This window comes from Hyperolius riggenbachi, chromosome 10 (genome assembly GCF_040937935.1).
Source record: "Hyperolius riggenbachi isolate aHypRig1 chromosome 10, aHypRig1.pri, whole genome shotgun sequence".
Lineage (NCBI taxonomy): Eukaryota > Metazoa > Chordata > Amphibia > Anura > Hyperoliidae > Hyperolius > Hyperolius riggenbachi.
The window spans coordinates 33877294-33904581 of NC_090655.1; the positions used below are offsets into that span (position 1 = coordinate 33877294).

The 27288-nt window shown below is 46.3% G+C and overlaps 1 protein-coding gene across 8 annotated transcripts in view; it reads right to left on the reverse strand.

The window, feature by feature from the left end:
• The window catches only part of LOC137533846 (alpha-2-macroglobulin-like protein 1), a 220453-nt gene that overhangs the window by 147214 nt on the left and 45951 nt on the right, over positions 1-27288 (reverse strand). For all 8 annotated transcript variants that reach the window (XM_068255094.1, XM_068255096.1, XM_068255097.1 and 5 more), the window contains exons 13-17: positions 27031-27249; positions 24829-24892; positions 24596-24738; positions 11949-12098; positions 9856-10041 (exon numbers count right to left, since the gene is read on the reverse strand). In XM_068255094.1, coding sequence (XP_068111195.1) covers positions 9856-10041; positions 11949-12098; positions 24596-24738; positions 24829-24892; positions 27031-27249 — 762 coding nt within the window. The remainder of the gene's footprint in view (positions 1-9855; positions 10042-11948; positions 12099-24595; positions 24739-24828; positions 24893-27030; positions 27250-27288) is intronic.

The window sequence follows — 27288 nt, forward strand, 5'->3', positions numbered from 1 at the left end:
CTGCAAGCTCCTTATTTGTTGCGCTGGGTCTCCTCCTGCAGGCGGCAGGAACTGGCTCAACTTCCCCTTGAGGCGTGGGTCCAACATCATGCTGATCCAGATGTCCTCCCTCTGCTTCATCTGGATCACCCTGGGGTCTCTGCGCAGGCACGTCAGCATGTGCGCTGCCATTGGGAAGAGGCGGGCCACGTCTGCTGGCACATCGACGGCAGTGCTGCTGTCCTCATCCTCCTCCTCTGCCTCGTCAGCCTCATCCTCTCTCCACCCCCGCACCAACTCAGCTGCACTGTGCTGATCCCCCTCATCAGCAGCAAGGTCAGGGACCTCCACCAAGTCCTCCTCCTCCTCCCCCTCAGAGGTGGACTGTGCAGCTGCTTGCCGCTCCTGCTGGTCCAAGGCTGCCGCTCCCTGTTCCAGCAAAGCATCGAGGGCCCTGTTCAGCAGACAAACCAGGGGCACCCACTCGCAGACCATAGCATGGTCCCTGCTCACCATGTTAGTGGCCTGCAGAAAGGGAGCCAGCACTAAGCACACCTGCTGCATGTGCCTCCAGTCATCATCGGGGACGATGGACGGGATGTTGCTGGTCTTGTCCCTTCTCTGAGCGGCGGAAACAGTGGCCAGGGCAAGGTACTGTTTGACAGCGCGCTTCTGTTCAACCAGACGCTCCAACATCGCCAGGGTGGAGTTCCAGCGAGTCGGAACGTCAAGGATCAGCCGATGGCGTGGCAGATCCAGCTCCTTTTGCACGTCTTCCAGGCTCGCACAGGCTGCAGCCGAGCGCCGGAAGTGACGCACAACGTTCCTTGCCGTTTCCAGCAGTTCGCCCATCCCCTGGTAGGTGCGCAAGAACTTCTGCACCACCAGGTTCAGCACGTGGGCAAGACAGGGGATGTGGGTCAGGTTTCCCCTGTCTATTGTGGCAACCAGATTGGCCCCATTGTCGGCCACCACCTCTCCGACTCTGAGGCCTCTGGGGGTCAGCCAAATCCTCTCCTGCTCCTGGAGTTTGGCCAACACATGGGTTGCCGTCAGCTTGGTCTTCCCAAGGCTGACCAAGTGCAGCAGCGCTTGGCAGTGGCGGGCCTTCACGCTGCTGCTGAGGCGGGGGGTTTGGCCAGGTGTGCCGGAGGATGGCAGAGGATCGGAGGAACCTGCTGCAGTTCCCCTGACCCTGCGGGGTGGCACCACCCACTGTGTTGCTGCTGCTGCTGTGCCCGCTGCTGCTCTCCCATCCTCACCCCCTTCCACCAAGCTGACCCAGTGGACAGTGAAGGACAGGTAGCGGCCTGTCCCGAAGCGGCTGCTCCAGGAGTCCATGGTGACGTGGACCCTTTCACCAACCGCGTGCTCCAGCCCTCGCTCCACATTGGCCATCACAAAGCGGTGCAGTGCAGGAATGGCCTTGCGGGAGAAAAAGTGTCTGCTGGGGAGCTGCCAGTCTGGGGCTGCGCAAGCAAGCAGCGCACGAATGTCGCTCCCCTCCTGCACGAGCGTGTACGGCAGGAGTTGGGAGCACATGGCCCGTGCCAGCAAGCCGTTCAGCTGCCGCACGCGACGGCTGCTGGGAGGCAGAGCCCTAACCACCCCCTGGAAGGACTCGCTCAAAAGGCTCTGGCGTGGCCTTTTGCTGGCACGGGAATCAGCAGACACAGCGGAGGAGGCCACTGAGGACTGGCTGCCAGAACAGGCCTCAGTGTCGGCGGCAGGAGTTGCAGAGGGGGGAGGAGCAGTGCGTTTCCGCACTCCTGCTGGTGCTGCTGGAGGAGCAGGAGGGCGGGTGGCTGCTGTTGCTGCTGCTGCTGCTGAAGGCTGTGCAGTGATGGGTGTGGTGCCACTGCCAGCACCAGATGCCTTCAGCCTCTGGAACTTCTCATGCTGGTGGAAATGTTTAGCCGCAAGGTGGTTGATGAGCGAGCTGGTGCTGAACTTTAAGGGGTCTGCACCTCTGCTCAACTTCCGCTGACAGTGGTTGCAAGTGGCGTACTTGCTGTACACTGTGGGCATGGTGAAAAAGCGCCAGATTGGTGACAGAAACATCCCCCTACGGCATGGAAGCGCTGCTGCCTGTCTCCCTGTGGTGGTTTGGGGGGGGGGCTTGGGGGGCTTGGGTGCGGCTGGTGGTGGTACTGGCAGATGCTGCTGCTGCTGCTGCTGAGCCTGAGACACCAGCAGGCTGTGGGACCTGCCTACTGCTGCTGCCAATGCTTGCAATGATGCGCCTCCTTGCAAGGCCCACAAGAGCATCCTCCTCCTCCTCCTCAGAGCTGCTGAGGACGACATCCCCTGGAGGTGGTGGCACCCAGTCTCTGTCTGTCACCGGGTCATCAACATCCTCCCCCTCCTGAAACATGTCCTGCTGGGATGAGGACCCCCCAAACTCCTCTCCTGATGCATGGATGGGCTGCTTGACTGTCGCCACAGTCTTGCTGTCCAATCCCTCATCCCCCAAAGTGCCCATCAGCATCTCCTCCTCAAGATCGCCAACAACAGCAGACAATTTACTCATGATGCCTGGGGTCAAAAGACTGCTGAATGACAGGTCGGCGAGTGACGGTGAACTGGCCTCCTCCCCAGACCCTGCTGGGCGGCTGCTGCGAACAGGGGTGGTGGTGGTGGTGGTGAGGGTGGAGGCCTCAGATGCAGAGCTGATGGCGGGCTGCTCATCCTCCGTCATGAGTTGCACCACAGTGTCTGCATGCTTTTCCTCAATGGGACGTTTCCGACCCGGCTGGAGGAAAATCGGAGCAGGTGCTACACGCTGCTGCTGCTGTGTCTCTGCAGCGTGAGTTGCAGATGCTCCTGCTGGGCGGCGCCCAAGGCGTCCACGGCCAGTGGCTATGGGAGGAATGTTAGCCACTGACGCTGCTGCTGCTGCTGCGGAACTGTGCATGGTGGCGCGCCCGCGCCCGCGGCTTGCCACAATGCTGCTCCCTCTCCTCCTGATTCCCTTGCTGCCCTTCCCCTTGCCCAAACCGCGCTGGCTGCCACTTCCAGACATCTTCGATGTTTTGGGCGTATAGACAAAAGTTTTTTAAAAGGGCGGGTGAAAAGTGGGGTACTTTAATGGAGTGGGTTGGTGGGTGAGGTGACTGAGTGAGTGTCCCTAGTACAGTAAGTAAGTAGTAACAGTCAGGAAGTACAACTAGCAGTTACAACTTACAATAATCAGTAGTAATCACAAGTAAATTTAGTGTGTGTACACTACAGACAGTGAGTGCACGCACGCGCAAACACGCGCAGGAGCTAGCCTATGAACAGTGACTGAGTGAGTGTCCCTAGTACAGTAAGTAAGTAAGCAGTAACAGTCAGTAAGTACAACTAACTAATTACAATAATCAATCAGTTATCAGAAGGAAATAGAGTGTGTGTAGTGTGTACACAGACAGTGAGTGCACACACGCAGGAGCTAGTAGCCTATGAACAGTGACTGAGTGTCCTAGACTCCTAGTACAGTAAGTAGTAACAGTAAGTACAACTAACTAATTACAATAATCAATCAGTTATCAGAAGGAAATAGAGTGTGTGTAGTGTGTACACAGACAGTGAGTGCACACACGCAGGAGCTAGTAGCCTATGAACAGTGACTGAGTGTCCGAGACTCCTAGTACAGTAAGTAGTAACAGTGAGTACAACTAACTAATTACAATATTCAATTACAATAATCAATCAGTTATCAGAACTTGGAAATAGAGTGTGTGTAGTGTGTACACAGACAGTGAGTGCACACACGCAGGAGCAGCTAGTAGCCTATGAACAGTGACAGTGAGTGTCCTAGTACAGTTACAGTATATAACTACAATACTAATACAATCAGTAGTAAAGGACAGCAGAAATACTGGTATAGATGAGAGAAATAAACAGAGGACAGGAGGACAGCTGCCCACACAGGCAGGCCCTGAGGCCTAAAGCTGTAAGCCTGCAGCAGCTGGCCTGTCTCTATGTAACACAAAAGCTACTAACTAAAATACAATGTCTAACTAACTAACAACAATATAGGTGTGTATAGGAGGTGTATGTGAGCAAAAACGCTAGGTAAATGACCACAATAAAGCTCTTGCTAAGCCAAAGCACAAAGGAGCAACTCTCTCTCTATGCAAGTCTCAGGCAAGGACGGAGAAACGTAACATGGCGGCCGCTATTTATAGGGTAGGGGCTGGCCAGGGTCCCCCTCTGTGATTGGCTGCCGTCAGAGGGCCTGGGAGCCCTCTGATTGGCTCTAAGGACATCAATCTGGGCTATGACGCTATTCGAGCTCGGTACCGAGCTCGAATAGCGCCGTTTGCTCGAATAGCTCGAATAGTGAATGGGCTATTCGAGTGTACGCGGATAGCCCATTCGAATAGCTGCAGCTATTCGGAGCTCGAATACCGAGCTCGAATAGCTGAAAAAGAGCTCGAATATTCGAGCTACTCGAATATTCGAGCTCTGCTGAGCACCACTGATCACGATCATCGCCATGACAACGGGGGAAGCCCTCCAAGAAATCCCGTTCAGAACGGTATTTCCGGATGGGCTAATGCGCCGGAAGCGATCGAAAAGGTGAGTAAGACACCGCCGGGAGGGGGAATCATGTAGCTGGCGCTAGGCTAGCTACATGATTTAAAAATAAATAAATACTGCTGCGCAGCCACCCTGGCGATCTTAATAGAACGCCAGGGTGGTTAACATAGGTAGCAATTTTGGTGTCAATAGCATGTATGGGGGCTTTGCTATTAACCTCCAAAGTCGGCACACAATTACGTGTAATTTCGCTAAAATTACGCAAATTTTTATGTGAAATTACGAATGACTACAAAATCAATTTAATTTGCAAATCGTAATTACATATAGGCGTAATTGCGAAACTGTACGCAAAATTTTGCGAAATCGTAATTTTGCTGATTAGGATCATCACTGTCCACAAGACAAACACACATATATATATATATATATATATATATATATATATATATATATATATATATATACATATATATATATACATATATATATATACATATATATATATATATATATACATATATATATATATATATATACATATATATATATACATATATACATACATACATACATACATACATACATACATACATACATACATACATACATACATACATATATATATATATGTGCTTTAGGAAAATGGCACTACGTGGTTCGCGTTCAGCAAATGTCAGGTGCAGACATAAACAGAATACAGTAAAAAAGCAACGTGCACACTTGTCTCTAAAGGTAACCAAGATTAAAAGTCTCACAGTTCCACCAAGGATATGCTCCAAGGATATGCTCCACGGATCCAGCCGTTGCAGCAAAAACTGTTCTTTTGGTCTCTTGTCCTTGGACAATCACATCCACATGCAAAGATACAGGGGAGAAAAATATATAGTGTGATACTGCTAACAAAGATCAACTCCTGCCGCAGAAACCATCACCAAGATGTTTAAACTGTGAAAAATATAAGTAGCCTAATCAGCACCAGTGCCAGGACACCCCCCTAAGTGCCCGCACTCACCGCGCTGACCTCCTAACTCTCTGGAGATGGGATTGACAGTGGAGGGGGTAAGGATGTTTCACTGCTTCATAGAAGAAACAGTTTTCAGGCTGCAAAGTGAGAAGCCACACATAGCGTAATTCCGTAAAATTTAATAAAAGGTTTAAAAACAAATTGCACTCACAAGCCTCGCAGGGTATAAGCGCATAACAGGCAGTAAGGGTCCCGGACACCACTCAGCTGCTCTGGCATAAGATTGTTTCTCGCTCCCTCTCACGCCGGCGTTACTTCCTAGTTCACTCCAGTCACGTGCATCAGCGCTCCGCAGTGAAACATCCTTACCCCCTCCACTGTCAATCCCATCTCCAGAGAGTTAGGAGGTCAGCGCGGTGAGTGCGGGCACTTAGGGGGGTGTCCTGGCACTGGTGCTGATTAGGCTACTTATATTTTTCACAGTTTAAACATCTTGGTGATGGTTTCTGTGGCAGGAGTTGATCTTTGTTAGCAGTATCACACTATATATTTTTCTCCCCTGTATCTTTGCACGTGGATGTGATTGTCCAAGGACAAGAGACCAAAAGAACAGTTTTTGCTGTAACGGCTGGATCCGTGGAGCATATCCTTGGAGCATATCCTTGGTGGAACTGTGAGACTTTTAATCTTGGTTACCTTTAGAGACAAGTGTGCACGTTGCTTTTTTACTCCACAAGACAAACCTAGCTAGAGGCCTGGTGGATGGCAGCCCTATCAAATCTTATCGAAGAAGTCAAGTGACCATCAGTGCGTGGCAAAAACTGCTATCTTTCCTAGGGCTTCATTTCATCGTAATCCTTCCCTGCTTTCAGAGGAACATTGAAGTGTTTTTGTGGCTCGCTCACACTACAAAACTCCAATGTGTCTCCATAGGTCTGAGTTTTGCCTCGTCCGCATTTGAATTTGCACCCCCTACCCTCAGCATTTAATTTGAATGCTTGTATATTTGCAAAGAAAAAAATGCACTGCAAGCACACACATAACAGAACACACAGCACACGCACAGCAAAGTTTCAACAGCTAGTCATACATACATGTGATTTGCCAAACATATTTATTCAAATAATTACTAAAAAATGGCTTTTTTTTGTTGACCTGTTGATTTAAATCAAGTTTGGTGTGTTAAGGCTGCTTCAGACGGACGTCTGCCGAGCTTATGCTCGGAGCTGCGTTTAAATGCTGGCGTTTACATGCTGGCATCTACATCTATTGATAGCATTTAGGAAGCCTTCAAGGCTAGCAGTTCTGTTCCCTACACTGGTTTCCCAGCATTTACTGCCTCTGAAAGCAACATGTTGTTTTCAAGACAAGACAACGCCGGGATCTACCACCAGGCTTTCATGAAAGCCTGCAAAAGCTTGTCCTGAACGCTCCCATTCACTTGAATGGGACTGTGGTAGATCCTGAAAAATGTCCCGTCTAAAACATTACGTTAAACGCCAATAATGAATCCTTGTGCACCAGCTCTTATTTAACCACTTAAGTCTATCTGGACGAACATTCTCACCCAGATAGGATGCGCGCACTCCCACCAGCCACGTGCGCTCCTGCCACCGGCCGTTTGCCCAGTGATCAATGAATGGGATTATAGCTCCTATTCATTGATCAAAGCCCCCCGCAGAAAAACTGACAGCCTCTTGTCAGAGGCTGCAGTTTATCTGAGTTAAAAAAAAAAGTTTCCCGTCTTCATTCATGTTCCTGAAAGCGTGATCGTACGCTTCCAGGGCTTTGACTGTGTAAAACTACACCCACATTTTTTTATTAAATAAATACCTTTTTTTTTTTACATTTAAAATTAGCTGTTTACCTCCCACACCAAGAATTACCCAAATAAAAGTTTTAATAAAAAAAAAAAAAAAAATTTACAATAAAAAAAACAATTACCCAAGGGTCTGAACTTTTTAAATATGCATGTCAAAGGAGTATATTAATATAATTGTTTTAATTATGGGCTTGTAAATAGTGATGGACGCAAATTGAAAAAATGAACCTTCATTTCCAAATAAAATATCGGCGCCATACATTGTGATAGGGACAGAATTTAAATGGTGTAATAAGCAGGACAAATGGGCATATAAAATACATGGGTTTTAATTACGGTAGCATGTATTAATTTCAAACTATAATGGCCAAAAACTGAGAAATAATGATTTTTTCCATTTCTTTCTTAATATTCCTGTTAAAATGGATTTAGAATAAATTAATTCTTTGCAAAATGTATCACCCAAAGAAAGCCTAATTGGTGGCGGAAAAAAACAAGATATACATCAATTCATTGTGAGGAGTAGTGATAAAGTTATTGGCAAATAAATGGGAGGTGAAAGTTGCTCAGATGAAAACAAACAACCCTGTGGGCTTAAAGAGACTCTGAAGTCTCAAGAAAAACATCTTTTTATTTAAAAAATGTTTTTAACATGTTTGCCCTACCTAAACCGTTGCATTCCCACCGCTGTAATCTATCTAAATTCCCCCTAACTCCCCGGGGGGCAATCCGGGCAGCGCTTCCGTGAGAGGCAGAGCTATGAGCCGCAGCTCTGCCTCTCAGCGCGTCTGTCAGCCCAGATCGCCGCCTCCGCCCCCGCCCCTCTCACTCTTCCTTTACTGAGAGGGGCGGGGGAGAGGCGGAGATCCGCCGCTGATAGACTGGCTTGCCTCCTATAGCAGCAAAATCCACGACCAAAAAAGTAGTGGACTTTGCGGGGGAGAGGGAGGGCAGATTAGGGGGGATTTAGATAGATTACAGCGGTGGTAATGCGGCGGTTTAGGTAGGACTAGCATATTAAACACATTTTTTAAATAAAAAGATGTTTTTTTTTAGACTTTAGTGTCTCTGGAAAAAGTATATTTACCTACCATTGAAATAAAACATCTGCTCATACCGGTCGTGTAACTGTGAGTTGTGCAATGGCGAAGAACTTAACAGTTCTGCTGGGTATTAAAGGCTGATGGCTTTCTGGAAGTGGCTAGCAAATTCTCCTTTCCCAGCCACAAGTCTTCTTACCATGCGAGCAAGATGACACGGTAAACATAGCCGGATTTCAGGCAAGGCCACAAAGGCCATGTCCTAATGCACCAGGAAAGCAATGGGCAGGCTGTGGGCAGCAGGGTGGCAGTAGCAGTTAGCCTGCTGAATATTATCATCCTACTGCACAGTGTTTGCACTGGGTGGGTGGCTACCAACATCCAAATCTGTAGCTTGGGGGATCAAGGGCACATTCAGTGATCTACGAGCTGCCTGTCACTCACTGAATGTGCGACTCGCCAAGGAGCTTACAATCTAATCCCTGCCATTATATCACTACCTGTCCTTACATAAGCTTATAACGTAATCCGAGTTAGGATGCTGTCAGTCCAGGGGCAGCTGGTGATAGTGTGCCTTGGGCGGTAAAAAGTACAAATCCGGCCCTGACGGTAAGCAGATCTTTCAATCATAGTGGCTACTCCTTCACCATACTGCAAAGTGGATGGAGCAAGGACTATAATGAATAACCATTTATGACATGATCTGCCACAATTGGCGATGTATGTGTATGCCGCCAATGAGCCAGGCAAATAACAGGTTACCCTGTTGCCGCTCAAATGCCCGGCGTAAAAAATACTATTCCCCCTCAGAGTCGTCGCACCTCGGAGGAAGTTGTAATTTGGGGTCCAGTGTTCGCCAGAGCCTCATATCCCCTTACCTGTCTCGCTCAGTATAACATTACTGCTATGGGGTGCTTAGATTTGGCGCTGAGCGCCATGCAACAAAACCACCTGCTTGGCCAGAATCACCCTGGCTGACTATGATTTTATTTGGTGGAGTAGCATTAGGTTTGAAAATCAGAAAATATGCAAGCAGTGCTGCGTTCTCAAAAGTGTTAAGTTCAGAACGTACCCTTTGATTTAGACAAATATACCAGTTAAACTCTAAAACTTTTTGAGCAAAAGTCCATTTAATTTAGTAATTCAATTTAAAAGGTGAAACAAACTAATAGATGAAATACTCATTACATGCAAAGCGAGATATTTTAAGCCTTTGCTATAAATTGATGATTAGGGCTTAAGGCTTATGAGAACCCCAAAATCAAAATTTCAGACCATTAGACTATTGTGAAGAGGTTCAATATTCTAGGCTCAAAGTGTCAGACTCTAATCAGCTAATTCATCCAAAACACCCGCCAAGGCTTCCTATTTCATATATTAGTTTCACCTTTTAAGTTGAATTATTGAAATAAATGAACTTTGGCACGATGTTCTAATGTTTTCGAGTTTCACCTGTATACTATATTCACAGGTGTTCTGCTTCAACTATAAAAAGATACATAAAGCATAAGATCTTGACTCACCTGAATGACATTCTGAAAATCCTTCTTCTTTTCTGGGTATGAGCGCACCCACCAGGGGTCAAACCAAGGGTCAGAATTGGAGAAGTCCAAACCGTTCACCTCTCGTGTTTTTTTCCCCTCGCAGTACTTGTAATCCAGTGAATCAGCCCATATGTGCGTTCGTTCGGGCTTGACCATGTTCTGGAACTATAATGTTATGAGAGAAACAAGAAGGCAGGTAAAACAACTCTACAGACTTTAGTCCGATACTTTTTCACAAATGTTTTGCTTAAAGAGACTCTGTAACAAATTGTTTATCTTTATTTCTTCTATGCTATAAGTTCCTATGCCTTTTCTAATGTGGTCTGGCTTACTGCAGCTTTTCCTAATTGCACAGTAGCTGTGTTATCTCTGTTATATGATCTAATCTTCTCTCTATAGTCGGCACAGTCAGGCTGAGGCAGTCAGACTGGAATGTGCAGGGCTGCTTGTGATTAGCTAGAAGCTGTACACACCCCCTGCAGGCTCTGTGTGACTAACACACTCTGCTTAGCTGAGCCTATTAGAAGCTGGTTAGTTTGTTTGTAAACACTGCCTAAAACTGGCAATTACAAGCCAGGTTTGCAGCAGAGAATGGCAGAAACAGCACAGAGGGGACCAGGAGCACATAATGAATAGAATGGTATGCTTTTTATTGTAAGAATTTCAGAGTACAGATTCTCTTTAAAGGGGAACTTCAGCCTAAACAAACATACTGTTGTTTAGTTACATTAGTTATGTTAATTAGAATAGAGAGGTAATATAATTTTTTACCCACCCTGTTTTAAAAGAACAGGCAAATGTTTGTGATTCATGGGGGCTGCCATCTTTGTCATGGGGGCAGCCATCTTTTTGGTTGAAAGGAGGTGACGGAGCATGAGACGCAGTTCCAACTGTCCTTTGTCCTGATAACCCCTCCCAGCTGCACACACTAGGCTTCAAATGTCAAATTCAAAATGTAAAAAAAAAAAAAATTGCACCAAAGCAGCAGAACGAGAACAACAACATCAGAAATCCCATGCTTTGCACAGCATAAGGGGAAAACTGCCCGGGCAGTTTTCTTTTGTGCAGCTAAAAATGAGGCTTGTATAAGAGAAACAAAGTTCTGATGCTGTGAAACTGTTAAAGAAACACGTCAATACACAACATGCTGAGAATGGTATTGACGTGCGCACACGTCAGTACTCTCCTGCACTGTATGCTAGACCCTGGCTTGACACATTTTGGCACGTTACAGAAAATAAAAGGTTACGAGAATTAATTAGATCAATTTTTGCACAGAAATCCTGGGGAAATTGAATGCCAGGGAGGTTTTTAAGACGCAAACTAACAATCACAAATATTCACATATTGGGAGGCTGTTGGTATAAATCTCTCACGAGGCTAAATATCTTCCTGCTGCTATAAAGCTTCGAGATGAGCGAGCAGTTTTGTGAAAAGCAGAACTGTACATGCTCAAGTCCTAGGAGGGGGCCACTGCAGGAAGGGTTATCTTCCCTGATGCACTTTAAAGAGGAGTTGATTCCTTTATAATTAACGGATATCTTCCATCCTGTCCGAGTGAATACAATAGTCAGTTTGACAAGATATCAGTCAAGTTCCATTCATTGTGGCTGGAGAGTGTACCGGTTAAGGGTGACACAGGAGACCTGGGTTCGATTCTCGGCTCTTCCTATTTCGGTAAGCCAGCACCTATTCAGTAAGGAATCCTTGGGCTAGACTACGTATCACTGCTACTTCCTACTGAGCGCACACCCCTAGTGGCTGCAGCTCTGGCACTTTGAGTCCGCCAGGAGAAACGCGCATTATAAACGGTCATTGGTCTTTCCTTGATTGAGCAGAATGGAACAATCGATTCTCCCTCGATCTGATAAAAAGATTGAATCAACTGGTCATTCGTACAGGAAAATCAAGTAATGTATGGGCATCTTCAGACCTGGTGTGTATATCCGTGTGTGTATCTGTCTGAAAAGAATTGTAGGTATATATATATATATATATATATATATATATATATATATATATAGGTTTTATTGGAAGTCATGCCAGACCGTTCTTCCTTGTTAACACCATACCTTGCTCTCAGTCAGCTCATCCTCCGGTTTCATCATCAGCACGCTCTTGTCTACGGCACGCAGGGCACAGGTAGAGCCTCCATTGGCTTGGAGAAGCATCTTAACATTTGATCCAGGTAAGACCTCTGGCTCGGAGAACTTCATACTGACCTTGAACACAAAATGTTTGGTGAGATGTTGGAGGGAGCCCTGATCACCGATGCAAGATAAGCACCTCAACAGTGTATATATATAACGTTATATGTTAACGAACGAGATAGGGACTGTGGATTAGTTCTAAACCTGAATCCATTCTTCAGTTGGAATGCTGTGCCATCTCTGTCCCCTATACCTCCTCTACCCCTTTGCCTCCAGTTTCCTCCTCTGTGCCCTCCTATGCACCCTCCTTTGTCTCCAGTGTCCCTGTCTGTGCCATCTGTGCAGGGTCAGATTTAAGCAAAGGCCACATAGGCCATGGCCCAGGGCACCTCAGGATGAAGGGAGGGTGGGCAGCAGGCTATACTGGGGGGGAGGGTTACCTGGCTACCTATACTGAAGAGAGGGGGGTCATCAGGCTATCTATAAAGAAGGGGAGAGGGTCATCTAGATTCTTATACTAGAGGGAAGGGTGGGGAGAGGGCCATCAGGCTGCTGATACTGAAGGGAAGAGGAGTCATCAGGCTATCTAAACTGGAGGGGTAGGGAGGGTTATGTGGCTACCTATACTGGATTTAGGGGGGAGGGTCATTTGGCTGCCTATAGAGAGGGAAGGGTCATCTGGATACCTATAATGGGGGAGTCAACTGGCTACCTATACTGAAGGGGGCGGCTGCTGACAGTGGCCTTGGGCGGTAAAGAGTACAGATCCAGCCCTGCATCTGTGCCCCCCATGCCTCCTCTACACCGTCCTTTGCATCCATTGTTCTTCTCTGCTTCCACTGTGTCCCTCTATTTACCTCTTTCTATCCCCATTTGTATCACCTTGGGTCCCCCCTGTGCCTTGCTGTGTTCCCTATAAATTACTATGCCCCCAATTCCTCTTTCATGTCCCCCTGTGCCTTCTGCATGCCTGCTGTGCCAGCTTTGTGTCTCTGTGTGTCCTCCGTGCCCCCCCCCCCCCCCCCCCCGTGCCTGCATCATGTCCCTGCCTCTTGCTTCCCCCATCCTGTACTCCCATAGTGTAATGTAATCTACACACCTCCATGCTGCAGTCCAAAACCGGGCGACATTCCTCTCTGCTTACAGCTCACTCTAGTGCCCATCATTTCCTCCTGCATGACGCGTAATCACACGCATCATGTAGTAGGTGACGCTGGAAGCTAGAGTGAGCTGTAAGCAGAGAGGAATGTCACCTGACGATGGACTCCAATGTGGAGGTGAGTAGATTACATCTGCTTTCTTTTCAGGCTCCCGGCACGCAAAACAGGGTAGGACGGAGGCAAAAAAGGGAGTCCCTGACGTCGCGTGACGGGATCGGCGGGTTGTTTGTATGTCGGGCGTTCGTATGTCGGGAACTACCTGTATATAATATATATTCACTCCTACTATATATCTGTAACGATCGGTGAAGCACAGAGAGGTCTGATTACCGGTGACCTGCAGCGTCACGGGGAATACAGACGTATACCAGATTATATGTGATCTGCAGTATCACCGATAATCCAATATACTGGCTAACCTCTGTTCACCTGAGTAGAGTGTAGTGTTTGGTGTAACAGTAACACAAAAATGCCGAGGCCTGGGTGCAGCAAGGAGAACTGCACGGATTCCTTCCGCAGACCTGAGCTCTCCAAGACGGGAGGAGTCAGACTGACAGTAGGAAGGAAAGTCCGAGAGTGACACTCAGGAAGAAGTGTCACTAACAGGACTGGGAACCGCCTCCAATCGTGAGGTCGGTTCTCGAGGTCGGACAAGCCAGGTCGTACACACACGGACAGATAAAGTACAAATACAGTAGGCAAAGGCGGAGTCAAAGTACAGGCAGGGTTCGGCAACGGGGTATCAGATATATCGGGGTACAAAATCAGGAGGCAGAAACAGAGTCTAGGAACGAGCCGAGGTTCGGCAACAGAGTATCAGAAATATCGAGGTACAAGGTCAGAGTTCAGGCGGATAGTCGAGGCAGGCAAAAGTCATAACAAATAATCACAATCAAACTAGTACTTTAGCTATCAAAATCTATCTAAGTGTAGGATTACAGCTCCTGCTGGTCCCGGCACACTTGAGGATCTGACTACGGATCTGGGTGCTCCCACATGTGTGATCGCAACGCCAGACGAAGCAAGAGTGAACAGCCGGCAGTATATATGCACCTAAGCATCCCCTGCACCTCCCAGATTGCTGGACCAATGGGGAGCGGAGTAAAGAGTCAGCTGACCTGCCTGATCAGCTGACTCTCTCCCGGGTGACATAAGGCCTGCTTGAGTGCGCGCGCACGCGCGTCACTCTAAACTCTGTGGGACTACGGGTCCCAGCCACCGCAGCCCCGCTCAGCGGTGTCTCTGCTGCGGGGACATGTGCGCGAACCGCCGCGTCCAACGCGGCGGTTTCGCCGCGTTGCCCCACCTGCTGCATGGAGGCAGCCGCCTCATGATGTGAAGAGGCGGCTGCCTCTCCGTGTGATGCGGAAAGAGCCGCCCGCCGCTGGCTCATGGCGGCGGCTCTTCCGCGATTCCTCACAGTACCCCCCCCCCCGAGGAGTGGACTCCGGACAGCTCCTTCTAGGCTTCTCTGGATGTGAAGCGTGAAATTCCCTTACTAACTCATCCGCATGCATGCGGTTCCCAGGTACCCATTGCCTCTCCTCAATGCCGTACCCCTTCCAATGTACGAGATACTGTACCGAGTTCTGTACAGTACGTGAGTCTATGATCTTCTCCACCTCATACTCGGGTTGGGCATTGACTAACACCGGAGGAGGAGGAGTGGGACCCACCTGGGCTGCGGGTTTGAGAAGTGATACGTGGAAAGACCTCACTCCACGCATGCTGGCGGGAAGATCCACGGTATACGTGACATCGTTGATCTTCCTAGTAACTGGGAATGGACCCACGAACCTGGGACCAAGTTTGTCAGAGGGTTGTTTCAGGGTCAGGTGACGAGATGACACCCAAACCAAATCTCCTGGTTGAAATCTCCACTCTACCGAGCGTCTCTTATCAGCCTGACCTTTCTGACTCTGAAATGCTTTAACGAGATTATTCTTAATGGTCCACCACCTGTCTCTAAATGACCTTTGCCAGGCCTCCAAAGCTGGGAACGGAGTGGATGCAACTGGCAAAGGAGAGAATTTAGGCAATTTACCTGTCACAATCTGAAATGGACAGAAACCTGAGGAAGAGCTCTTCAAGTTATTGTGGGCAAACTCTGCATAAGGAATATATTTAACCCAATCGCTCTGTGTCTCGGCAACATAGCACCTCAAAAATTGCTCTAAGGATTGGTTGACCCTCTCCGTCTGGCCGTTTGTCTGCGGGTGGTACCCCGAGGAAAATGACAATTTCATGCCCATTAGGTGACAAAATGCCTTCCAAAACTTCGAAACAAACTGGACTCCCCGATCGGATACTATGTTTTCTGGGATGCCATGCAGTCTGAAAACATGGATGATAAATAAATCGGCCAGTTCCTGGGCCGAGGGGAGTCCTTTCAGAGGCACGAAGTGGGCCATCTTACTAAAACGGTCAACCACCACCCAAATAACTGACATGCCCTCAGATCTCGGAAGCTCTCCCACAAAGTCCATGGACAAATGGGTCCATGGCTCACTCGGGGTGGGCAAAGGCTGTAAAGTACCTACAGGTGCCAGGCGGGAGGGCTTGCTTTTTGCGCACACCGCACATTCCCTGACAAACTCCTTACAGTCGGCGGCCAGCGAAGGCCACCATACACATCTGGCCACGAGATCTTGCGTTCTAGACGCTCCCGGATGTCCCGCATTCTTATGGGAATGGACCATCTCCAAGATCTGAAAACGGAGTGGTAACGGAACAAATAACACCCCGTCTGGTTTCCCTTCTGGGATATCCTGCTGAAAAGGACTCAAAGTCTCTTTCCAGTCCTCCCAAGTCTCGGTGGCGGCTAACACCATACTTCGTGGGACAATGGTCTCGGAAACAGAGGGCTGTGCTGTCTCCGGCTCAAAACACCTAGAAAGTGCGTCCGCCTTGGTATTCTTACTACCTGGCGTGTATGTGATCAAAAATGTAAATCTCGAAAAAAATAGCGACCACCGAGCCTGTCTCGGGCTTAACCTTTTAGCCCCCTCGATGTATTCTAGGTTTTTGTGGTCGGTATAAACCGTGATCGTGTGCTCGGCTCCCTCTAGCCAATGACGCCATTCTTCAAAGGCCAATTTGATGGCTAGGAGCTCCCTGTTGCCTATGTCGTAGTTTCTCTCTGCCGGAGAGAACCTTCGAGAAAAATAGGCACACGGGTGTAGTCTACCCTGAAGACCAGAACGCTGGGACAGCACAGCCCCCACCCCGATCTCCGAGGCGTCTACCTCAACAATAAACGGAAAGGAAGTGTCCACATGTCTGAGTATGGGGGCTGAGCAGAACAACCCCTTTAACTTAGAAAAAGCCTGTAAGGCCTCGGGAGACCAATGAGTGGTGTCTGCCCCTTTTTTAGTAAGGCTAGTGAGAGGGGCGACAACTGTGGAGTACCCCTTTATAAACCTTCTATAATAATTTGCAAACCCCAAGAACCGTTGCAATGATTTTAACCCCACCGGCTGTGGCCATTCTAGGACCGCGGAAACCTTGGCAGGGTCCATAGACAGACCTGAGGTGGAGATTATATACCCCAAAAAAGCCACCGACGTGACCTCAAAAATACATTTCTCGAGTTTGGCGTATAACCGATTCTGCCTCAGTTTGTCTAACACCATCCTGACATGGGTTCTGTGTTCCGGGAGGTTGTTAGAAAAAATGAGAATGTCGTCAAGATAGACTAGGACGAACTTTCCCAAGACCTCCCGAAAAACCTCATTGATGAGTTCCTGGAAGACGGCCGGGGCATTGCACAAGCCGAAAGGCATCACCCTATACTCGTAGTGCCCATCAGGGGTATTGAAGGCCGTCTTCCATTCATCGCCCCTCCTTATACGCACCAGGTTGTATGCCCCCCGTAAATCCAATTTTGAAAATATCCTAGCCTCAGTGACTTGTGTGAATAAATCGTCTATAAGTGGTAGCGGGTAACGATTCTTCACCGTGATTTTATTGAGGCCACGATAATCAATGCAAGGCCGTAAACCCCCGTCTTTCTTTTTAACAAAAAAGAAGCCTGCCCCAGCGGGTGACCGGGATGGCCTAATAAAGCCCTTTGCTAAGTTCTCACGGATGTACTCCTGCATAGCAAGTTTCTCGGGACCAGATAAATTATATAAATGGCCTCGAGGAGGCATACAACCAGAACGAAGGTCAATGGGACAGTCAAATGGGCGATGCGGGGGTAATTTATCCGCGGCCTTGGGACAAAACACATCGGCATAATCCGAATACTGCTCCGGTATACCCTCCACCTGTACCTTAGTTAAACCCAATGTTAGTCTCCCCAAACACTGCTGGAAACAATGAGGTGACCAGGCTGTCAACTGTCCTGTGGCCCAGTCTATCTGCGGGGAGTGGACTTGCAACCAAGGCATGCCTAGGATTATAGTGGAGGTGGACATGTGTAAAACAAAAAATTGTAACTGCTCCTCGTGTAATACCCCTATGGTGAGCTTCACAACCGGAGTCTGTGACAGAGGACAATTCCGCTGCAAAGGGGAATCGTCAACAGCCGTAACCTGAATGGGGGGTCTCACGGGAGTGAGTAGTAGACCCAACTCCTGAGCAAACTCAAAATTCATAAAGTTAGCCGCTGAGCCGGAGTCAATGAAAGCTTCAGTGGCAACAGACCTATCATCCCATGTGACAGTACAAGGGAGAAGCAATTTTTTCTCTTTAAGGGGTGAAGTTTGTGTGCCTAGGGTGTCACCCTCCACTACTCCTAGGCAGACCCGTTTCCCGCCCTGTTGGGGCAATTTCGCACCCTATGCCCTGCCTCTGCACAGTATAGGCACAGTTGTTCCGTCATTCTCCTCCTCCGCTCCACCTGGGTCAGTTTTGATCGACCAATTTGCATTGGCTCTGGTGGAGGCAAGGCCGGAGAGGACGAGACAGACGGAGTTGCGGTTACTGGGGATGCTACAGCTGGTACAGCGTACGAAGTCACCCTGACCCGGTGACTACTCCTAGCCTGCCTCTGATGGCGTAGCCTGCGATCTACGCGAATGGCTGATGAAATGGCCTCGTCAACTGTCTTGGGCTCGGGTACGGTCAACATAAGATCGGAAACCTCTTCCGACAACCCAGACAAGAAATAGTCCATGAGGGCAAAATTATCAAATCTCGAGGTGACTGACCACCTACGGAACTCTGCCGCATAATCCTCGACTGACCCTCTGCCTTGCCGTAAGAGTTTGATCTTCCGCTCTGAGGATGCCGCAAGATCAGGGTCGTCGTAGATTATAGCCATGGCCTTAAAAAATTCCTCTACTGAGGTCAAGGCAGTATCGGTAGCGGGCAGGTTGTATGCCCAAGACTGGGAATCTCCAGTCAATAAAGTTTTAATGAAAATGACCCGTTGGGTCTCAGTCCCCGAGGATCGGGGTCTTAACTCGAAATATGACAACACTCTACTCCTGAAATTCCGGAAGTCAGACTTGTGGCCGGAAAACTTATCAGGGACAGGCATACGTATGTCCTCACTGTGAGGGGATCGCACTGAATCAACTGATGTCTGGAGGGTTCTCACAGAGCCTGTTAAGGCATCAATTAAGGCTTTGTGCTGGCCTAGTGACTGATGAATGCTATCCACCGAAGTGGCAAGCACAGTCAGAGGATCAGGGCGTTCCATCGGTATTTTGGTCTGGCGTTCTGTAACGATCGGTGAAGCACAGAGAGGTCTGATTACCGGTGACCTGCAGCGTCACGGGGAATACAGACGTATACCAGATTATATGTGATCTGCAGTATCACCGATAATCCAATATACTGGCTAACCTCTGTTCACCTGAGTAGAGTGTAGTGTTTGGTGTAACAGTAACACAAAAATGCCGAGGCCTGGGTGCAGCAAGGAGAACTGCACGGATTCCTTCCGCAGACCTGAGCTCTCCAAGACGGGAGGAGTCAGACTGACAGTAGGAAGGAAAGTCCGAGAGTGACACTCAGGAAGAAGTGTCACTAACAGGACTGGGAACCGCCTCCAATCGTGAGGTCGGTTCTCGAGGTCGGACAAGCCAGGTCGTACACACACGGACAGATAAAGTACAAATACAGTAGGCAAAGGCGGAGTCAAAGTACAGGCAGGGTTCGGCAACGGGGTATCAGATATATCGGGGTACAAAATCAGGAGGCAGAAACAGAGTCTAGGAACGAGCCGAGGTTCGGCAACAGAGTATCAGAAATATCGAGGTACAAGGTCAGAGTTCAGGCGGATAGTCGAGGCAGGCAAAAGTCATAACAAATAATCACAATCAAACTAGTACTTTAGCTATCAAAATCTATCTAAGTGTAGGATTACAGCTCCTGCTGGTCCCGGCACACTTGAGGATCTGACTACGGATCTGGGTGCTCCCACATGTGTGATCGCAACGCCAGACGAAGCAAGAGTGAACAGCCGGCAGTATATATGCACCTAAGCATCCCCTGCACCTCCCAGATTGCTGGACCAATGGGGAGCGGAGTAAAGAGTCAGCTGACCTGCCTGATCAGCTGACTCTCTCCCGGGTGACATAAGGCCTGCTTGAGTGCGCGCGCGCGCGCGTCACTCTAAACTCTGTGGGACTACGGGTCCCAGCCACCGCAGCCCCGCTCAGCGGTGTCTCTGCTGCGGGGACATGTGCGCGAACCGCCGCGTCCAACGCGGCGGTTTCGCCGCGTTGCCCCACCTGCTGCATGGAGGCAGCCGCCTCATGATGTGAAGAGGCGGCTGCCTCTCCGTGTGATGCGGAAAGAGCCGCCCGCCGCTGGCTCATGGCGGCGGCTCTTCCGCGATTCCTCACAATATCCTAAAACACACTGCCTCTAGGTATGATTATTGGATATTAGCCCACCTCTTGTTTCCCTCCTATTCGATTGTAAGCTCACAAGGACATTTCTTTCTCACCCTTTTGTGTCTTGGAATCCATTATACATTTTATTCATCATATTACTTTTGTCAATGTCATTACTAATTCTCTATTTTGTATCGATTCTATATTTTGTCACCAATTCTGTATCTTGTATTTTGGTGTATACCAAAATATAACGGAAAATGTTGCACCACGGAATATGTTGGCGCTTGATAATATTATGAATGCAAAAGTTTGGATGTTTGTTAATCACACAACAATGGCTGAACGGATTTGAATGACATTTGCCACACACATAGTACATTACCTGGAACAACATATAGGATACTTTTCATCCCCATAACCAAAAAGGGGGCGGAGACAAATAAAAATTTCACTGGGAAAATATAAACTGCAGGGACCAAAAGTCCGAAACAGGCTGTCTACATGTGGGTTTGATATGGCTGTGTAAAACTTAAAGCTATAGGCTTGCTATAAACCAGCGGATCTGGATGCTTGCTTGGCTTAACAAGGGCGAAAAGGGATAATTTGCATATTTAGTAGGTGTGCATTGTGGGTAACCACAAATGTTCATTTATAACTGAATTATTGCAAATTTCCTTCTGTTTTAAGAAGGCAATTACACCAAGCTTTGCTTTTTTAGTAGGAGGGCTTTTTGGTTCCTTTTATCCCCCTATACATTCTTAGTAGTTTGGGTCACCCTGAGCTGCTTGGTTACTCTGTTACACTGTTAATGGCAGGGTTTTCAAACTTTGCACAGTTGGTCACTGGGTGACTGGGATTAATATTCAGAGAAGTGGATGGAGCCTACAAAAGCCAATCAAAATTCACCTACTGATTTTCAAGGGGAATATTTAATTGCTGCTATTCTTGCACTGTTAATGCCACAAGCCTCCAACCTGGTACAGTTGGTCGTTGGGTGACTAAAGTTCAAATTAAGAAAAGGGGGTGGGGCTACAAACAGCCAATCAGATTTGTTTCATTTCAATGCAAATTATTGATGCCAAAGACCTTAGCTGTCTAAGTCATTGAATAATTGTGTGTTAGGGTTAGAAATATGGGCGGCACCAACACCAATCAAGTACATACCCAGGCAACGATGGGCCATTAGCTAAATATATATAATATATATATATATATATATATATATATATATATATATATATATATATATATATATATATATATATATATATATACACATACATATAGTGATATGCGAAAGTTTGGGCAACCTTGTTAATCGTCATGATTTTCCTGTATAATTCGTTGTTTGTTACGATGTAAAATTTCAGTTAAACATATCATATAGGAGACACACACAGTGATATTTGAGGAGTGCAATGAAGTTTATTGGATTTACAGGAAGATGTGCAATAATTGTTTAAACAACATTAGGCAGGTGCATAAATTTGGGCACCACAAAAAAGAAATGAAATCAATATTTAGTAGATCCTCCTTTTGCAGAAATTTCAGCCTCTAAACTCATCCTGTGGGTTCCAATAAGAGTCTGGATTCTGGTTGAATGTATTTTGGACCGTTCGCTTTACAAAACATCTCTATTTCATTCAGGTTTGATGGCTTCCGAGCATAGACAGCTCTCTAACTCACACACCACAGATTTTCAATTATATTCAGGTCTGGGGACTGAGATGGCCATTTCAGAACAAGGTACTTGTTCCTCTGCATGAATGCCTTAGAGGATTTTGAGCTGTATTTAGGGTGGTTGTCTTGTTGAAAGATCCAGCCCCGGCACAGCTTCAGCTTTGTCACTTCCTGGACATTGGTCTCCAGAATCTGCTGATACTGAGTGGAATTCATGCATCTCTCAACTTTGACAAGATTCCCAGTCCCTGCACTGGCCACACAGCCCCACAGCATGATGGAACCAACACCATATTTTACTGTAGGTAGCAGGTGTTTTTCTTGGAATGCTGTGTTCTTTTTCCTCCATGCATGACGCCCCTTGTTATGCCCAAATATTTCAATTTTAGTTTAAGCAGCACATTATTCCAAAATGAAGCTGGCTTGTCCAAATGTGCTTTAGCATACCTGAAGCGGCTCTGTTTGAGCTGTGGGCAGAGAAAAGGCTTCCTCTGCATCACTCTCCCATACAGCATCTCCTTGTGTAAAGTGTGCCAAATGGTTGAACGATGCACAGTGACTCCATCCGCAGCAAGATAATGTTGTAGTTCTTTGGTGCTGGTCTGTGGGTTGACTGACTGTTCTCACCATTCGTCACTTCTGTTTATCCAAGATTTTTCTTGGTCTGCCACTTTCAAGACTCAACTTGAACTGAGTATGTGGTCTTCCATTTCCTCAATATGTTCCTTACTGTAGTACAGACAGCTGAAATCTCTGAGACAGCTTTCTGTATCCTTCCCCTAAACCATGATGGTGAACAGTCTTTGTCTTCAGGTCATTTGAGAGTTGTTTTAAAACCCCCATGTTGCCACTCTTTAGAGAAAATTATAAGAGGAGGGGAACTTACAATTGACCCCCTTAAATACTATTTTCTCATAATTGTGTTCATCTGTGTATGTAGGTCAGAGGTCACTGAGCTTACCAAGCCAATTTGAGTTCCAATAATTCTAAAGGTTTTGGAATCAACAAAATGACAATTTATGCACCTGCCTAATTTTGTTGAAACAATTATTGCACACTTTCTGTAAATCCAATAAACTTCATATCACTTCTCAATGATCACTGTGTGTGTCTCCTATATGGTAACTTTAACTGACATTTTGTATCGTAACAACCAACTATTTATACAGGAAAATCATAACGATTAACAAGGTTGCTCAAAATTTTGCATCCCACTGTGTGCGTGTGTGTGTGTGTGTGTGTGTGTGTATATATACTATACACACACACACACATATACATACATATATATATATATATATATATATATATATATATACATACACATATATATATATATATATATATATATATACACATATATATATATATATATATATATATATATATATATATATATATATATATATATACATACACACACGCACACACGCACACACACACTCGTAAAACCCAGGTAAACATTAAACACAATTAAACCACTGCATTTAAGATCCATCACAAGGCAAATTAAATATGTGCATGACATAGAGATGCGATAAAAAATGGGTCCCGGAAGCATCTGATATAAGTTTATATGATAAATACCATTGTGAATTGGGCACCGAATGAAAACTAAACATATTTACAGTCGCAATGATGTAGTAAAATATTGGTAGCATTTACCAATGTTTTATCATCAACTAAACCTAACCCTACTCTTACACTGAACCCTCCCCCCTCTGATACCCAATTCTACCCTCCCCCCACTTCCTGACACCTAACCTTAAAACCCCCCTTTCTAACCTTAAAATTTTCTAACAAATTTCAAAACAATACATTTTCAAAAATGAAAAATTTGTAAATACAAATAAGAAAAATATTTTTAAAAACCATAACATTATAATTTTCAAAAATGAAATATTTTGGTTAGAGGGGCCCAGTGCCGACTCTTTATCAGGCGCCCCAAATTTCTGCCTTTGGGCACCCAATAGCCAATATTTGCATTGGTGCCTATGGTGTGCTCAAACCGTCCATTAGCTGCAGGCACTCACATTTTCTGCTCCCAAATGAAACATCTATAAAATGGAATGTGAATAAATGCAGCAAGCAGCAGCCAGGTCTGCAATACAGCACTGTTAGGCAGTGTCGCAGATGCTTGCTCTCTGTCCCAAAAGCTATGCTCCAGTCTGGTGCACTAATAAATTGAAGACATGGGATACTGCGATAAAGAGATTGTCTACTGCCCATACAAAGGATTTTCTTTAGAAGTTTGCACCCCCCAAGATCTTCAGGAGTTAAGCTGTATACACACATTGTTGTTGTTCGAAACCTGGTTTCCTTATTCGGAATTTAAACCCAGATAATGCCGTGCACAGCAGTTCAAAACCATTACCAACTTGGAGGTCTTGAGTTACGTTCTACATCGCACTTTGCTTAATTCTGATGCTTCCAAGTCATCACCGCCATGTCCGACATAACCGCAATAGCCTGTACCATGTGGCACCAGGTGATCACAGTAAAGGAGGACACGGCGGTGACAGTGGAGATTTTATGGAGCATGGGCACCAGAGGTACATGTTTATACTTGGGGGCAACCAGGCAGGCAGCACAGCCAACGGCACTAGGCCCATTCCTGAGACATTTCATGCTGAAATTATCAGAAACTGGACTGCGGTATATGGGTAGGCAACAGGTCCCTCTCTGATCAGGTCAATCTACCCAAACATTGACTGGGGCATCTTTATACTTTACAGCACTTTTAGTGGAGATATGGGGCGTAGGGTGGTACTGATGACTATTTTGATATGTAAGTACTAGGTTGGCTGGCAGTCATCCCTTGTTGAATTTCAAAGCTTAATGTTCATTTGTAGAAAATATCAGTGTTACCAGTAATTTAAAATTAAGTAGTGTATTTTCAGTTCTGTTAATTAAGTTTAGACCCAGAGTGGGAGACACTCACTGCATGTTTCAGACACGGAGTTACTTGAACGGTTGTAGTGTCTGCAGCAACTGAGCCAGACTTGGACACGGTGAAAACCAGCAGCTTTCCAGATGGAGAAATATCCCGAATAGGGAGAGACAATTCCACTGAGCCAGAGAGAGCTGCACAACAAGACAGCACAAAGATGTGTGGGTGAAAACCAGCTGGAAACCACGGATGACCTTAGATTCTCATAAATGGATAGAACCTACCATCTGCCTTTATTCCTTCAACTGTCTTCTGACCCTGATGGACAATTTTACCATTCAGGACAACCTTAAAAGGATAAAAAATATATATGTTAGTCTGCAAGATGATCTACATGTATGAGAGTCTGGGTATGATTCCCTACAAATGAGGCCCCTCACTCCTCCATGGTGAGACAGGGGACTCAACTAAATTTGAGATGCGTCTTTTGTTTTTGTTTTACACCACAAAGTATTGTTTACCTTTTCACCTAAAATGTTACTTTTGTATGGGCACCACAGTTACAAAATATCCAACAAGTTGTACCTTCTTTCTTTCTTCAGTGGTAAGCAGGGCCTGCACTGGGGAGTACAGGGATTAGGGAAGGCCACCATGATAGGGCTGGAGGCGACCAGACAGGAGAGGGTTAATGTTGGGCCACCCCTTCTCCTTTTCCCAAGCTAGCTAGGGATTGGCAGGCAGGGCCAGGGAGATATATAACTGGGGGAGAAGTTAGGAGCAAGGGTCATAAAACTAGTGTGGCCATCAGGATCTTCAAACCCATAACATGTGTCGCCCCAAGAACACCTGATCTGGGGTATCAGAGAAAGAGAAAGTTAGTAGTTGGGGCCTTACCACACCTCTGGGCTACCCTGCAGTTTCAGTGGCTGCTCCCCCCTAGTTACGCCCCTGATCATGGATACTGGACATATAAGATGTGATTTGTTAAAATTTCAAATAGAAGTGGCAAGAAGATCTAGATCTGTTTAAAGCATGGTAATATAAGTACTGGTAGCGGCTTTTAAAGGACAAACAAAGTGAGAAGAATTTGGAGGCTGCCATATTTATTTCCTTTTAATACAATACCAGTTGCCTGGCTATCCTGCTGATCCTCTGCCTCTAATACTTTAAAGAATAACTGTCAGGCTGCATAAGCTAATTTAAACCGCTATTCTCCTGTGTTAAACAGTTTAGAAGGAAGCCAAAAAGGCAATACTGAAGTTAAAAATCTCTCTTACTGTGATGTGTGCTGAACAGCAAGGCTGTTATCCCCAAGCTTGTAAGGAGGCCGGCAGGACGCATAACAGATACTGCAAAGCATTCTGGGGCTGCTTCTTCTCCCCACTGCACTACCTTGGGTCATCTCCTTCATTTCCCTATCACGCCCTAAGGCTGCTTTCCCAGTGGGAAGTTACAGGCTCATGTTACAGCAGCTTGTAACAGCAGCCTAAACTCACAGCACTGAAAAATCACAGGGCATATGTTCCGTTAGAGTATACTGCATGAGTCCGCTATTGTTCCTAGCCACATGGCTAATTAATATTCACTGCACAGTAGTGTTGCCCATTAGGATCTTTTTTGTGAGTCAAATCATCAGGAAGCAGGGAGGATATGACATCACAATTGGCTTCATATAAGACAGACAAACATGGAACCTGCCATGAGCTGTCAGGAGCATCATTCTCTGCAAATACTATATAAAAATTCAGTGAAATCCAAACGTGGACAGTGAAATGCGTATGTAATGTAAGTACAGCCAATGTTTAGCTACTGATATGTGTTTTTTTCTCTGAGACCCTATACCTAACAGCTCCTCTTTAAGCCATAGACCCTGAACATGCATGCAGCACATCAGGGCCCTTATGCAATTAACTTTTTCTCCTGAGTTGTCTCCTGGGTGATATTTTTAAACTTATCAATAAAAAGCATTTTAAGCCACCAGCAAGCAAGAAAATACTCAAAATAATTGTGATAGTACTTTTTAAGTAACTTTTTGGTACTTTTTTAGTTGAAAAGTGCTGGAAAGTTATTTTAAATAGAAGATGAAAAATTATCTCCTAGGAGAAAACTCAGGTGAAAAAGTGAATTGCATGTGGTCCCAGGTGTCTCTGACATTGTCACATCTGTCAAGATTATCTGCATACTTTTTTTGTGTTGTTTCAGACACTACTGCAGCCAAATAGACCAACAGAGCTGCCAGGCAACTGGTATTGTTTAGAAGAAAATAAATATGGCAGCCTCCATATTCCTTTTGTTACAGTTGTCCTTTAACCAGTAATCCACTTACAAGTCTCATACACCATGAGCTAAAGAAGTTAATTGACAGAAAATCATAAAAAAATATGGTCATACTTTCTCTAAATAAAAAATGTAAGTAAAAGAAAATACATAGCACATTCCCCAATCAGAGTTCCTATGGCAAGAAAAGAAAGAAAAGTTTGTCTCACCAGATAATTCAGGACTAATTGACCATCTCCCTCTTCTTCAAGATCATAATCCACCTTTGCAGCCACATTCTGGTGACATGCCGATGAGGTCTTCACCGGATGGATATATAGTGAGCTACGAGTCTGTGCATAAATGTCCTTGAGGTAGAGGTTAGCCCGTCCGTAGCGAGCTTGTATCTTGCCGGACACATAGCTCTCGTCTTTTTCTCCTGTTGTGGCCTGAGAGATGCAGGAGATAAGACAGGATGAGGGGAGCCA